Raw genomic sequence first — 16,031 nt, forward strand, 5'->3', positions numbered from 1 at the left:
TAAGAATCAAGTGAGGTTGGCGCTCAGCACAGTTAGGCTGGCGGCGTCCCTGCCCGGCCGGCACCTGCTCATCCTTCAAGGCCGAGCACATCTTGTCTTCTCTGCTAACTTTCTTCTCCCCCGTCCTCACCAAGGTCAAATCAACTGCCCTCTCATCTGCACACCCTAGAACTTCTCCCACTGGATCTTAGCCACTTATCCTACTGTCTGTCTTACCTGCCATGAGGCAATCTGGTAAAAGATCTGGGTTTGACACTGAACTTGGAGAGCTCTTCCATTCTGGCACACAACAGCTGGGAAAGAAAGTTAGTTTCTTTCCCTGACCCACCAAACCCTCCATTCTAGCTGTGAGTCCTCCGAGGTCAAGAACTTCACTCAATGGGACAACCTTTGGTGCCTTGCACACAGTAGTGACTCAGCACACATTTAGGACTCGGTAAATGTCTTTCCTACTGAAAGAAATCACAAGGTAACTCGTTTTTATACATGCAGAGAAGTTGAGAAGTGAGTTTTCAAATTGCAGAAACACCTTGCAAGAGGGTGAAGAGGAAAGAATGAGCACAGGCCTCACGGGGAACAGCAAGTAGACCACACTGAGTGGAACAGAAAATACCCACTGGGAAACACTGGTGGAGGAGGGAATGGAGGACGCGCAGCCACTGTCCAAAGGCCTGTATCAGGGAGAAAGACTTTGGACTTTGTGAGATGGTCACTGTAGGTTCATATCTCTAAAGCTTTGCTGATAATCCTTCACCTTTCCATTGAGCAGGTAGGTGGCGGGCTGCATTATGTTCATCAAAACTCCCACTGGACTCCAGCTGAATCTGTATCTCAGAGGGTTGTCCGAGTGTTCCGGGGCTGGAAGCCCGCCACAGTAGGAAATATAAGATTCAATCTGTAAAGTAAGGGAACAATAAATTGAAGAGGATTAATATTAAGTAAGGGAGATTGATGTATCTAAGTAATTAAATGAGCACGATGACAAAAACTGAGCAAATGAGGTTAAACTCGCTGGATTTTTTTTTTTCCTTAAAGTTAACAAAGGCTTTCAAAAGCACATTCTTAGAGCCAAACATTGTTTGATCAAGTCAGTTACATTTTATGTATTCATTTTTAAAATCCACTGGAGATTGTGACCAACAGTTTGCTAGTTAAAAATCCAACTATTAGTTCAATTCTGCTTGGTCAGTTCCTCCTGACTTTTGTGTTCAAATGACATATTTGATTATAATTTGATTATATATTTTATAATATACAAGTATAATTAATTAGTATTAATATATAATGAATATAAAATGTAATCTTTATATAATAGATAATTATAATTTGATTCTACATTTGACTACATACATATTAAGTATATAACCTAAAGCATTTAATCTGACTCGTCACATTTTCATACCCAATAGTTCCTTCTCATGTGTAAAAGATATTTCATAAACCAAAAGTTTGACAATAATCCAAAGAATTTTTCCCACTTTTAAAAGTCAAACATTATTATAGAATCTCCAAAGTAGTCTAAAACCTTTCATTAAACCAAAATATTATGGTAGCATCTATTTCTCTAAAAATCAGTTGTTTAAGCCTTGAACATTGTTATATCACACAGATATTTCTGAAGTTACAGGATTTTACTTGAAATTTCTAGTCAAAGTATGAGTTAGAATATAATAGCTTCCTTAATCAAAATTACAAAAAGATTATTTCTGTACACAAAAATCGGGACCTTTTAATATTTTCCTAAATGGACCTTTGGGTGTAAACTGGGCTCACCGTGGCTCCCACTTCCTTGGCCTTATCTATGGTTTCCATTGCCAACATATGATCAAGACCAGGGTCCAGTCCCAGTTCGCCAATAACTGTGATGCCAGCGTCTTCCACACTACAACAGGCAGAAAGAGGAGAAAGAAAAAGTTGGATACAAAATAAAAACAATGCCATGGAACTACTTTGTTGAAAATGACTAGAACTTACCTCTTTTCTAATTCTTTTAGTTCCGGTGTGATGTAGCTTGCGGTGATCATGTTAACTTTGCTTGTGATGCATGCCTTGGCCACAAGAGGATGCAATGCATAAGGCAACAAGCTTAAAAACAGAGAGAAACTATCAGAAACTTTCCCAAGCCTACCTTCCAATATGTCTTGAACGGCACTGAAGCTATCACTCTGATTAACTTATTCTCTCCAAGATGACCAGTGACTCCTCAAGAACTACAGAATAAATTCATCCTATTATCCCATTTAAAACCCTCCACAGTTGACCCTCACCTAACCTTTCCATTATTCTCCCTCAATCTGCTTCATAAACCAAATACGGTAACCATATATGGAAACCAAAGAAGTTATTGTAATTCTCCACTCACAGTCCGTACTTTTCTAGCCCTGAAACTTTACTCTCACTATACCTTCTACTTGGAATATTACATCCACCCACTCACCTCCATCCAGGCCATACTCTCCGTAAAGAAATGTCTGAAAAGGTATCTTCTCCAAGAAACTCTCTCAGATTCCCCCAAAGCCAGATCTCCTTCTTCTGCATTCATTCAGCTATTTGTTTTTGTTTTGGGGTTTTGTTTTTTTTTTTGGTAACATTTAATGGGATTTGTTCCATTCATCTTTATAGTTCTATGATTTTCTGTCTTGGATCCCCTACTAAAAGATAAGGTTGTTTTTCTTTTTCCTCCACATTTCCCAAATGGCCATCAGGTTAGGTTAAACTAAGTCAAAGTGACCCATATGTTACATTACAGAATAGAATCTAGGAAGGTCCAAAGGAGGAAATAAGCTTTAATGGTATTGATTGGTGTAAAGGCTATCAAAATGGCTAGAAGTCTATATGCTAGGCAAAAAATGAAACTGTGCTCAAAACTCAACTTCAATCAGGTTTTTTAAAAAATTGGCTTTGGTGTTTTAATTTGGCACTGGGACTAGACAATCACAAAAAATAAAATAAATTTCCATAAATGTTAATATAAATGAACATAGTCATATTCTATCCAAAGAATAATAAAACATCCTGTCAACTGCATAATAATAGTCAAGTTCTACTAGCTTATTGCCTATTTGCTGAAGCAATCTACATAGTACAATGAAAATGTAAGTACAAACTTATAAACATTATCACACTACATCACTGTACTTGACAAATTCATCCTGCAAACTTCAGGTTTTCTCTATTTTATATAAAACAAAATAATAAACCACCTCTGAGATACTTATGCCTCCTCAGGTTAGTAGAGTATTGCTGCCTAGCAGCGCCTGGGTGGCTCAGTCGGTTGGGCATCCGACTTCAGCTCAGGTCATGATCTCGCGGCGTGAGTTCGAGCCCCACGTCGGGCTCTGTGCTGACAGCTCAGAGCCTGGAGCCTGCTTCGGATTCTGTGTCTCCCTCTCTCTGGCCCTCCCCCACTCACACTCCATCTCACTCTCTCTCTCAAAAAATAAATAAACATTAAAACAAAATTTTAATGAAGTATTGCTACTTAGATTTATGATCATATGGAATACAATTGTGTACCTATTTTGTCAGCATCAACAGGAAAGCTCCTAATGTCTGTCTTTTGGGTTTTTTAGCTTATTTATTTATTTTGAGAGAGATAAACAGAGAGAGAGAGAGAGAGAGAGAGAGAGAGAGAGAGAGAGAATCCCAAGCAGGCTACTCCCTGTCACCACAAATCTCACAAACCATGAGATTATGACCAGAACAGAAATCAAGTGTAGGACACTTAATCAACTGACTCACCCAGGCACCCCTGTTTTTTGACTTTTTTAATCACAAAGAATTATTGCTAAACACAGTAGCCTCTAAAAGCCCATGAACAAAATAGTTGCAAGACTCTGTTGGAAAAATATTCATAGAAAACGTACAATGGCATCATCTTAAAAATTAAGTAGGGATTTTTTCCCCACATTCCCCACATTAAAGCCTTTCTTGATAAAAACTTTACCAAGATCTAATAACATTTTTAAACTCTGGCATAATCTGCACTAACCGAATAATATGCTGAGAACTAGAATGCCAGGACTTTGATTAATGGTACCTGTTTTAGACAAAAGGATTTGCATTCATAACTCACTGAGTATGTAATATAGTACCTACTTAAAGGGACATAACTCTTCAGTTATTTGAGTTGACTCAAACCCAATTAATCCAAATAGTTGGAAATGCCACTTATTAAAACATACACAAAATACAAATGGAATTTTCAAAGTAATTCATGAAACTCAATTACTACTTTGCATTAAATCATTAAAAACTAGAATTGCAAAATTAAAACCATGAGGATTTGACATACTATTATGAATTTTTTTGTGAAACATATTCTTTGTTCATTTTATTTTGGTGACCACTGTGTTTTCATCAAAACACTCCTTCTCCAGCTTAAAAAAAATTTAAATTATTTAAAGAACGGTACAGGATGTTCAACAACATTAACACTATTCAGCATGGAAACTCAACCAACTGAGAAAAACTAAATATAAAACAGATTTTGTTAATGCTAAATCTTATTCAAGGCCATCAGTTTGCTAAATTTTAAAATTTGCAACATATTAATAGATTATTATCTTGTCATATTTTGCTTCAGATTTAATTCCAAGTGTGTCTTATATGTTGTCTTTCTTTAAGAAAAAAAATGTTTTATTTAGGTACCTATGTGTGGTAAAACAGATTTCTTTGTTTTATTCAGGACGTTAGAACATTCCATTATGAATCATAATCATATCACTGACAGTCAAGGTCCATGGTCATTGGTGAATATTTGCTGAATAAAAATTATTGCACATTAAATTTTTATAAATAGAATAATATTTTAAGTGCCTGAAGTGAGACTTTAACTTAAATACATCAAGAGATAATGCACACGTTCCCACACAGAATTACCTCTCGTTGTGTTTTTGCAGCCCCTTTTTTCTTTAAAGTAGAACATCACAGAACTTCCTCCAAAGATATCACTTTAATCTAATCTAACTATGAAAATGACTTAATTATGGATGAGCAGGTGATTTTCTTCCGTCCATCTTGGAAAAATCATATTCTAAGAATAAATGCTTATTCTCATCACTTTGGTATTTCAAAACTAGGTTTAATTATAGAGTGACTCTCATGTAGCTCTGTACCTAGAAGTTAGATCTGCATTTTTATCAGTAATAAAAACTATATTTCAAGATCTGTTCCTATGATAAGACTAAAAATGGTCATAAGGCTAGAGAAGCTACTTATGTTCACTTAAACTTTATAAGTTCAAAGGATAAAATGGCCACCAAAATAAATGAAACATGAAGACCTCTGACCCAGCAGCTCCACTTTTAGATAGATTTCCAATAGAAATGTATACATATGGCAATCAAAAGACAAATACTGAAATGTTCACAGCAACACAATTCATAATAGCCAAATTCCAGAAGCAATCTAAACACCCATCAACAGTCAAATGGATAATAATGGTATATTCACACAATGGAATGTTACATAGCAATGAAAATGAATAAACTATAATTATAAGCAACAACGCAAACAACTCTCACAATCACAGTGTTAAAGAAAGAAGGCAGCCACAAATGAGGACAGACTGAGTGGTTCCAACTATACAAAGTTGAAAGCTAGCAAGAACTAATGTACATGAGAAGCCATGATAGTGCTTACCCTTGGGGGATCGGGCTAATAATGGAAAGGGACACATGGGTGGCTTCTGGGGTACTGTTACTCTGTGCTTGGATGTTAATGATGGTTACAAAGTGTGTTCATTGTGAAAATTCACTGAACTATACACTTATGATTTGGTCATATCTGGGTACACACTTCATTTGAAAGTTTACTTAGAGCAGAGAAAGAGAAAATAAGGAAAAAGAGAAATAACAACAAAATATATGGCCATCTTCTCTACCTAGATACTAACCTGATGACAAGGTCCTGTTTTGCCACCAAGGAGCTCAATTTCTCTTCTTGTTTACTAATGTCCATGCTAACAGGATTAATATTATATTTCTTGCCTAACTGTTCAGTTTGGTTCTTCATATCAGAGCCTATTTCAAGAATATAAAAGTCCAACTTTAAGATTTCCTTTCACTAATCAGAGAGTAAAACACATTTTAACAGCTCCAAAAAGAATTTCTCAAAGTTTAGAAACAAGATGGTCATCTGAAATTCACAGAGTAAGCACGTTTTGAAATCAGTTTTTCGTCTTCTGCTCTAAAACTTAGGGCTATTTACCTACTGTTATTTGTATACTGTCATCTCTTGACAGATATTCCAGTACAGGCTCAGATACATAACCAGATCCAAGAACCAAGACCTTTTTCTTGGTGCCCATTGAAAGTGATTGAGCAAGCTCCCTATAAATAAAAGAGGGGAGGAAGAGAAAATTTTAACAACAAAAGAAATTAAAATAACAAAATCTTTCTGTCCCCAAAACAAACCAAATCTTAGACTGTGAAATGATAATTTTTCCCACATTTCTTACAACAAGAACCTCAACAGGAGTTCCTTATACCAACATTTTCCATTAATTATTTTAGATTTTGTGTGATGAACAACAGACCCTGACCTCTCTGAAGTGACTGTCCATGAACTTTCACGAATTCCCAACCACTACTGAGGTGCGATTCTGGACCACTGCCTGGCTTACTCACAACTGAGTAACCTGGTTTCACACTTTATCCTTCCAGGGGACATGATTTAAAACCATGCCAGGGGCTTTACATCAGAAACCCTATTTCCTCCTCACAACAATCTGAGGAGACAACAATCTGAGAAGGAGATTATTATTAGTCATATTGGGCATTGCTTGTCACTTATCATTAGGGTCGCTTGAAAACAATTAAAACCATAGTTTTGAAATCACAAATGCCATGGGTTAAATGTAAAAACCTAAGATGAGTTACGAGGCAGGATTTTAATGCCTGAACAGTTTATTCTGCTGGAATTTGTGCCTTCCTGTCAGATTAACTCTCTGTCTTTCCTACAAATTATGACCTCCAAGACCGTGACTGTCTTGTTCATCTTTATAAACCCAGTAATGCTCAACAAATCTTGTCTTAAATATGGAAGATATTCATTAAAACTCTGTTGAATCAAATTCCCAGATACCAGTGTAAGACCACGGAAATGGCTTTGTGCCAGAGACGTAAGCAGAAGGCTCTGCTGTTGGAATCTTTTAGGTCAAGCTGTCTCTCAAACTTTAACCTTTCCGTTAATTATAAGTGAATACAAATAAATGTATCTTTTAATGCTTATTTATTCATTTTGAGAGAGGGAGTGTGTACGTATATGCACGAGCGGGTTGCAGGGAGGAGGGGAAGAGAGAGAGGGAGAGAGAGAGAATCCCAAGCAGGCTCTGTGTTGCCAGTGCTAAGCCTGATGCGGGGCTTGATCCCATGAACTGTGAGACCATGACCTGAGCCAAAATCAAGAGTTAGACACTCAACCAACTGAACCACTCAGGCACTCCATGAATACAAATAAATTTAAATACAAAATGTCCCTGCCCCTCTTCACCCCAACACTCATGTTACTGATGAGGTGATTCTACTTTAACCTCTGTCCCCATCCATTTCAACCCCTAGAAGGGAACTAGTAATTTTGTTATTGTATATCCTTTCTAACAACACTTTCTATAGTCTCTGTAAATAAATTACACTTTTGATGCCTAAAAATAAAATATTCAAAATACATTTTTTAAAACTTGTTCCTACATTTTAATACTGTCCACCCCATGGGCAACCTCAAAGACTCCAGGTTAATAGTCATGGTGCTAAGTGATGAAGAGAACATTCAAATAAGGAAGATATTTAAGATAACTTAAATTTCCTTTCAAAATACAATCTTCATTATCAGTTTCCTGACAGAATATTCCATTAGGAAGGAGGGCAGGAAGTCCTAGCAGACTTGCTGCTACAAGAAATATGGTATGTAACAGTGAAAACATCATTGTGACTGGTCATGTTAGACATGTTATTAGGGTTAGCAATATAAGAGATCATCAGCAGATAAGAATCAAAAATACAGAGTTATGAAAAACTAACAGATGTGAAGTTTCCTCTCTAAGAAACTCTCCCATGGGCCTATAGTGCTAGCCACTTAAAAAAAAAATCACTCTTGCTATCTTATGCCAGAATATTTCATTGACACATAAAAAGTAACTATTAGAAAACTAACACAGATGGACAAGCACAGGAGTAGTATACTTGATTCTAGCAGATCTCTTTATTTCTTATAGATAGAAGAACTGAGAAAGAAGCTAAGGCAGTTTGTTTCTTTTTAATTTTTCCACTCTGGTCTCTCCTGAGAATTCAGTGCATGGGTTATTTTGTTAGATGTGAATAGACCAGTGGAGCAGATATAAACACAAATCAAGTGCAATCAGCTGAAGAGGACCAGAACATTCCAAAGAAATGTCAATGTTTTCAAATTCTGAAGAGTAAAATCAATTAAAGAAACAAGGGCCTTAGCTGAGTACTTTTCTAAGAGCACTATTCTCTTGGGTAGATTTACCACATTACTGTTTGGCATCTTCCTCCTAAGAAGAATCCCCAGGGAAAACTGACCTCTCACCATTTTCTTTCTTCACTACTTCTGTTAATTTCTAAATAAGAGCCCACTTATCTAAACATCATACTAAATGAAACAGAGTCCAAATCCTCAACTAGAAACCAGACTGAAAATACCACAAAAAAGGTTAGTGTGCTTACGTTCTTTGAGAAAACACCTGAGACATAACACTATGCAAAATTCTAGAGAAAGAACAAGGTGCTACCCAAAGGAGAACTTTTTGGACTTTACTTGCTTACATACAAGTCAAAGCAGGAGATTAGAAAACCAAAATGATGTTCAGAGATTAGAAAACCAAAATAATTCCCACTGGTTTCAGCTAGTCACTTAGTTTGGATTTCCTATACTTAAAAGACATTTTCAAAATTGTATAAGCCTAGTATCGTGAACTCACATAGAAACATTTAAAAATACTCAATAAATCCAAGATAAGAATAATGCTTACCTGTTCTCTCGGAGTTTCTGGATATATTTATATTTATCAGGCAATGTACCGTTGGATGTAATCACTGCCTAAATGTGTATGACACAAGACATTTCTTTAGTGTCCATATTTTAGACCCACAAACATGGGCTTATGACTGACAGAGAACAAAGATGGAGAGAGTAAGGGAGAGAGGGAGAGAGGAAGGTAGTGGAAAAAATACATTCATGGAAAAAAACTATTATAACTTACGTCCCGCACCACTGGAGAAAAATTCTGACTTTCGAGAGGCTGTGTTGCATCTGATAATATCTGAAAGAAAAATGAGATTGGTAAGAGATAAATGACATTGCAAAGAAGGATTCTTGGTGTTTGTTTACATATTAAAATATTAGTCAAAGGAAAAAATAAGTTAGAAAAGTTTTCTAAGGAGCACTGAATATAAATAATTGGTAATAGAGATCTACAGGCAATGGATTGTGCCCCCCAAGAACATATTATTTCAGTACAAGTTCCAATTTTAAAACTAAAATTTGATTATAATCATCTTTGCTTGTGGAAAACACAAAGTAGTTTATCCTTCCCCTCCAGTTAGATGTGTCATATTGAACATGCTACAAACATCACCACAAGCCGTGCAGCCATTGTCCCCACTCAGAAGGCCTGTATCCTATCCCAAAGGATAGACATTGCTCTGTCAGAAGAGAGAATGGGTCTTCCAGACAAAAAGTCCCCAACCCTGCAATAGGGAGTCTACCTCACACCAAGATTAGTTCTATGTATAAGCACATCAGAATTTCAAAAGTGTCAGGGAAAATGGCTTGACCAAGTAGACCTCAAAAAGTCACCCAGTCTTCCCATTAATCTCACAAGAATGAGTCAGATGGCCAACAACAAAAGCCACATCTCTCATATTAACACCCCAGCATCCTTCTAATCCTCCTCCTTTCTTCCAAGATATCCAACTCCTGAATAGACTGCCAAAGGGTAGAGGTCATATAAGTTAGTTTTATTGCTTCTGATGGTCAGGGCCTTAGGATCAGTGAGACAACCATTCCCTCCTTATCCTTTTAGGTTAAAGTCTAGAGCACTCACCCAGCTAAGAAAAGACAAAAGTGTACCTACCAGATACTGGCAGAAGAATATTTGTTTACTGTATTAAAATAAATGTCAAAACTACTTTCACGTATCTAAAACATATGACACTTAGGCTATCCCTGGGATACAGGCATTAAAAAAAAAAAGATATATCTATCTGTAAGGCAGAGCACCTTTGGGGAAGCTCATGGAATTGGGATACCTGCAGTCCTCCCACTGCTTCTTCTGCCCAGGCACCTATGGAGCACTCCCCGTCAGGCTGACTGCTCCACCTACCAGCCCTGCCTGCAGGCCAGGAGCCATTAGTAAATAAGACGAGATTTGAATTTCACTTGGCATATGGCTAAACCACTGAACTCTTTAGTATCTTCATTTTCTCTACTGTTTATCTCGAACTCTACAGCCTTACTTAGGCCTTACTGAGACCATGGGAACTACCTCCCACCTCTCGCCTTCCATTTACCTTCACTCTAAAACAAAAATGTGACCATTTCTTCTGTGTCTATTTGAAATCATTTACTAGCTTTTCGATACCCTCAGGATAGTCTCTAGCTCCCTATATGGCTTCCAAGACTCTCTATAGTCTGCCTCTCCGACCTCAATTCTCCCTTTTGTCTCATACTCAAAACTCAAGTCCTATTAACAGTGTGGAGCTGCTTATCTACATCAGCTTTCCCATGCCTCTATACCAGGTGGATGTCTCACATGCTATTCCTCTACATGGAATTCTTACTCTTCGTCCTCCAAGATATAGCTGAAGAACTGCCTCCTCTGTGAAGCCTTAATCAAAATCTGCCCCGAAGCACACCCTGAAGGTAAGAACTGCACTTTGGCATCTTGCCTGTGCAATACAATGGTAAATATTCAATAAATATATTAGCGGATACATGCAATAATCATATGGATTTTTTCCAAGAAAATGAACTAAGTGTCTTGAGTCCACCTACAGAAAGGCAAACCTAAAAGACAACAAAAGGCTGCTTGCTGAATTATTATATTAACTGCCTTCCTTGCTAGAATTCAATCATGACAGAACTACAAGCACAAGGGTCCTAAAGCATATGGTATGCCTTGTCACTTTTACATATGCCACCTTTGAGAGCTCATCACTCTCTCCTAAATTAATTTCAAGCTATTTATCCTGCTGTTAAGACCCTTTGCAATATGGAACCAACATACTCCTTTTACTCTGTCAGACTTGACAGCTCACAGAAACCCTCTGTCAGATTAACTCCCACCTTTGCTCTTCTGTCTCCATCAGATAGTATGCCTCCCATTCCCATGCAAACGAACAGATCCTATACATCTACCAAGAGCCCAGCTCAAATGTCACCTCTTTCATAAAACCTTTCTTGCTTTACCCAACAGGACAGAGCTTCACCCTCCACAACTCCATTAACATTTTTCTAATGATTGTCATATTCCACCTTATGGCAGCGTTGCGCACTTATCTCATTCCCTTCCTGGACCTCATCTTACTATAGGCCAGAAGGTATATTTTCATTTTCTTCAACCATATGTGTGCCTTGTTCCAGCAGACAATAACTATCTAATTAATTCAAGCGAAACAAACTTTTCTATTGGCTCAAAATGATAGCCTGTGCCCTGCAATGCCACAGGGTCTGAATCTTACATCAAAAAGGAAAATACAGCTCCAATACAGTTATCAAACGAGAACAGACACAAAATACTTAATTTTTTAGTGGTAAGCAGATACACACAAATCAAGACTACAATAAATAGCCATACATTTTCACAAATGTCCACTGCTTATATGTAATGCTGAGATAGATGCCCCTAAGAGAATCCCACCACACTGTCTGGAAGACTATTGTGATGTATAAAAGGAAAAATATGTGACAATTTAGAGAAGCCGGCTTAGTCATAGGCAATATCACCTGCCTCAGTCTGACCAAAACTCTCCAACACCTCACTGTCAGATATTTTTAACTTTGTCATGTTGCCTAAGAGACTATCAAACTGCTGATTTAGTAAGCAAAAACATATCATCTTTTTAAATGGACATTTCCCTTCTATTTTTTTTCATAATACAATGCCTTTATTTTTTATTTATTTATTTTTCAATATATGAAGTTTATCGTCAAATTGGTTTCCATACAACACCCAGTGCTCATCCCAAAAGGTGCCCTCCTCAATACCCATCACCCACCCTCTCCTCCCTCCCACCCCCCCATCAACCCTCAGTTTGTTCTCAGTTTTTAAGACTCTCTTATGCTTTGGCTCTCTTCCACTCTAACCTCTTTTTTTTTTTTTGGACATTTCCCTTCTAAACAAGGGTGAATTAGATCTTTTCAGACCAATCCTCCCATTGAGTAAAACCAGGTAAAACATGAAAAGCCTCAATTTTTGGCTTCAAAGGATAGATAAAGAAAATTTTTTTTCTGGGAAGACAGCAGAATAGGAAGATCCTAAGCTCACCTTTTCCCACAGATACAACTAGATAACGAACACATCAGTTCAAATAACCCAGAAAACGACTTGTAGACTGGCAGAACAAACTCTCCACAGCTAAATGAAAAGAGGCCACATCAAAGTGGGTGGGAAGGGCTGAGACACAGGGACCTGCAGAACTTTCTACAGGAGGGAGGGACAACACAGGCACAGACAGGGGAGAGAAACACACTCTCACACTGGGAGCCCACACAGAAAAGATGAATCCCAGTAACATTTGGTTTTGAAAAACAGAGAGGCGGAATTTCACAGGTTCTTACAAGTACCAGGACTTAAAACCTGGAACTTTAAAAATCTGTTGGTTTGGCTCTGGGAGAGCCTGGAAGGCAGGATGAAACTGAGTCCCTACCCTTAAAGAGACAGCACAACAAAAAGCTCGAGTGAGACACAGCATAGAAGCAGCAGTCTGAAAATCGCCTGGGGTATATTGGAGGAAGATTTGTTTACTAATCTCAGAGTGTGAGCTGGAGAGACAAGGATCCATGAAAGACTTCTCTAGGTGAAGGAGCTGGCCTGTGCAATTTCCCTGCCCCACCCCCCCAGGCTAAACACCGGGCCACCAGCTGAAAGCAGCATAGCACATACACTCCTATCTATCTTGCTAATAGTGTGCCCCACCCAAGTGTTCCCCTGCAGACACACCCCCTCAAGCCCAGCTTCAGCTGAATGCCTACTCCACAGAAGACCTGTGCAAGCCTTGCTAACACCCCACATCTGCAGATCCACCCCTTCCAATACACTCTTGGTCTGAGTCCATCCAAAGCAGTGCCACAAGCTTGGCAGGGTGCAAGCAGCCCTGACAGACCAGCAGTACTCCAAAGTGATGCGTACCTCAGGGAGAAAGAAAATGAACCACACATACTAGTCAGACTGCAGGCACAGCAGTGGGTTGGGGGCAGATAGCTGATCTGACTGCAGGCCCCACCCACTTATAAAAGCTTCCCAGGAGACAAAACAGGGAAAGCAAACTGCACCTCAGTGCTACTACATCTATGGCAAAAGCCAGGTCTGACCTAACTCCAGCTTAAGGCAGCCCCAGACAAACCTACTAACGTCACAGGGATCAAACCTTGCCCAAAACAGGCAAAGAGAGCCATTGCAGACAACTGGACTAAAGGAAAAAGCTGCTGAGCCACAACAGCAGAGTGCACGCAGCACACACAGGAGACATCCGTGAAGCACCAGGTTCTGGGCAACAGGGGACATTGCACTACAGGGCCCTACAGGATCTCTTCTTCATAAGGCCGCTACTTTCAAAAGCAAGAGATGTAGCTGACTTTCCTAACACATAAAAACAGACACAGAGAGTTAGACAAAATGAGGAGATAGAGTAATATGTCTCAGATGAAAGAACAGGATAAAACCAGAACAAGATAACCTAAGTGAAAGAAACAGAAATGAGTAATATGCCTAAGGAGACTTTAGACTAATGGCCACAAAGATACTCACTGGACTTGAGAAAAGAGTGGAGGGCCTCAGTGAGACCCTTAACAAAGAGAAAACATAAAAAAGAACAAATCAGAGGTGAAGAACTCAATAATTGAAATTTAAAATACGCTAGATGGAGAAGCGCCTGGGTGGCTCAGTCAGTTGAGCATCTGACTTTGGCTCAGGTCATGATCTTGCAGTCTGTGAGTTCAAGTCCTGCATTGGGGTCTGTGCTGACAGCTCACAGCCTGGAACCTGCTTCAGATTCTGTGTCCCCCCTCTCTCTCTGTTCTTCCCCTGCTCATGCTCTGTCTCTCTCTGTCTCAAAAATAAATAAACATTAAAAAAAATTTTAAATACACTAGATGGAATAAATAGTGGTCTAGAGAAAGCAGAAGAAAATATCAGGGATCTGGAGGACAGATAACAATCAGCTTGATTGTTATCTATAAGCTAAGAGAAAAATAATAATACAAAACGAAAATAGACTTAGGGAACTCAGCTACACAATCAAGTGTAATGCATCTGCATTATAGGGATCCCAGAAGAAGAGACAGAAAAGGGGAGCAGAATGTTTATTTGAAGAATAGCTTAAAACTTCTCTAATCTCAGGGAAGGAAACTGAAATCTAGATCCAAGAGGCACAGAAAGCCCCCAACAAAATCAACCCAAGGAGATCCACACAAAACCACATATAATTAAAATGGCAAAAAAGTAGTGCCAAAGAGAGAATTTTACAAGCAGCAAGAGAAAAGAAAACATTTACATACAATGGAAACCTTATAAAGCTATCAGCAGATTTTTCACCAGAAACTTTGTAGGCCAAGGCTGCCCAGGTGGCTCAGTTGGTTAAGTGTCTGACTTCAGCTCAGGTCATAATCTCATGGTTTATGGGTTCAAGCCCTGTGTTGGGCTCTGTGCTGACAGCTCAGAGCCTGGAGCCTGCTTCAGATTCTGTGTCTCCCTCTCTCTCTCTGCTCCTCCCCCACTCACGCTCTCTCTCTCTCTCTCAAATAAATAAACATTTAAAAAGTTAAAAAAAAAAAAAAGAAGAAACTTTGTAGGCCAGAAGACAGTGGCATGATATAATCAAAGTAATGAAAGAAAAAAAACCTTCTGCCAAGAATTCTCTAACCAGCAAGTCGATAGTTCACAATAGAAGTAGAGATAAAGAGTTTCTCAGACAAACTAAAGGTAAAGGAATTCTGAGAGGCCTGGGTGGCTCAGTTAGTTAAACATCTGACTCTTGATTTCAGCTCAGGTCATGATCTCACAGTTGTGAAATTGAGCCCCACATCAGGCTCTGCACTGAACATGGAACCTGCTTAGGATTCTCTCTCTACCTCTGTCTCTGTCCCTTCCCCACTCATGCTCTCTCTCTCTCAAAATAAATAAACATTTTAAAATAAATAAAAGTGAAGGAATTCATGATCACCAAACCAGCCCTACAGGAAATATTATAGGAGCCTCTTTGAGTGGAAAGGAAAGAACATAAGTGGGAGTAAGAAAAGTAGGAAGCACAAAAGCAGAAAAATTAAGTATATCTATAAAAATCAGTCAAGGAAATCACAAAATAAAAGGATGTAAAGTATGACACCATATACCTAAAATGTGGGAGAGAAAGGGGTAAAGAATGGGTTCAAACTTAAGTGGGCATCATCTTAATATAGACTGACATACACAGAAGATGTTATATACAAACTAAGTAAAAACCACAAATCAAAAATCAGTAATAGATATGCAAAAAAATAAAACAGAAAGAACCCAAATATATCACTAGGAAAAGTCAACTAGCCATTAAAGACAAGAGCAAAAGAAGAAAAAAAATAGAGAAGATCCTCAAAAACAACCATAAAACAACAAAATAGCAATAAATACATACCCATAAATAATTACTTTGAATGTAAATGGACTATTTGCTCCAATCAAAAGACATATGGTGACAGAATGGATAAAAAAGCAAGATCCATCTATACACTGCCCACAAGAGACTCACATCAGACCTAAAGACACATGCAGACTGAAAGTGAAGAAATACAAAATTTATCATGCAAACAGATGT

General features: G+C 38.3%; 1 protein-coding gene across 2 annotated transcripts in view; it reads right to left on the reverse strand.

The window, feature by feature from the left end:
* AASS (aminoadipate-semialdehyde synthase) overlaps positions 1-16,031 on the reverse strand; it is a 61,856-nt gene that overhangs the window by 13,829 nt on the left and 31,996 nt on the right. For both annotated transcript variants that reach the window (XM_043589355.1, XM_043589356.1), the window contains exons 12-18: positions 9,224-9,283; positions 8,993-9,060; positions 6,211-6,332; positions 5,897-6,023; positions 1,975-2,085; positions 1,774-1,882; positions 755-895 (exon numbers count right to left, since the gene is read on the reverse strand). In XM_043589355.1, the coding sequence (XP_043445290.1) occupies positions 755-895; positions 1,774-1,882; positions 1,975-2,085; positions 5,897-6,023; positions 6,211-6,332; positions 8,993-9,060; positions 9,224-9,283 (738 nt within the window). The remainder of the gene's footprint in view (positions 1-754; positions 896-1,773; positions 1,883-1,974; positions 2,086-5,896; positions 6,024-6,210; positions 6,333-8,992; positions 9,061-9,223; positions 9,284-16,031) is intronic.

The sequence above is a fragment of the Prionailurus bengalensis genome, chromosome A2, assembly GCF_016509475.1.
Source record: "Prionailurus bengalensis isolate Pbe53 chromosome A2, Fcat_Pben_1.1_paternal_pri, whole genome shotgun sequence".
In the NCBI taxonomy this organism is placed as follows: Eukaryota; Metazoa; Chordata; class Mammalia; order Carnivora; family Felidae; genus Prionailurus; species Prionailurus bengalensis.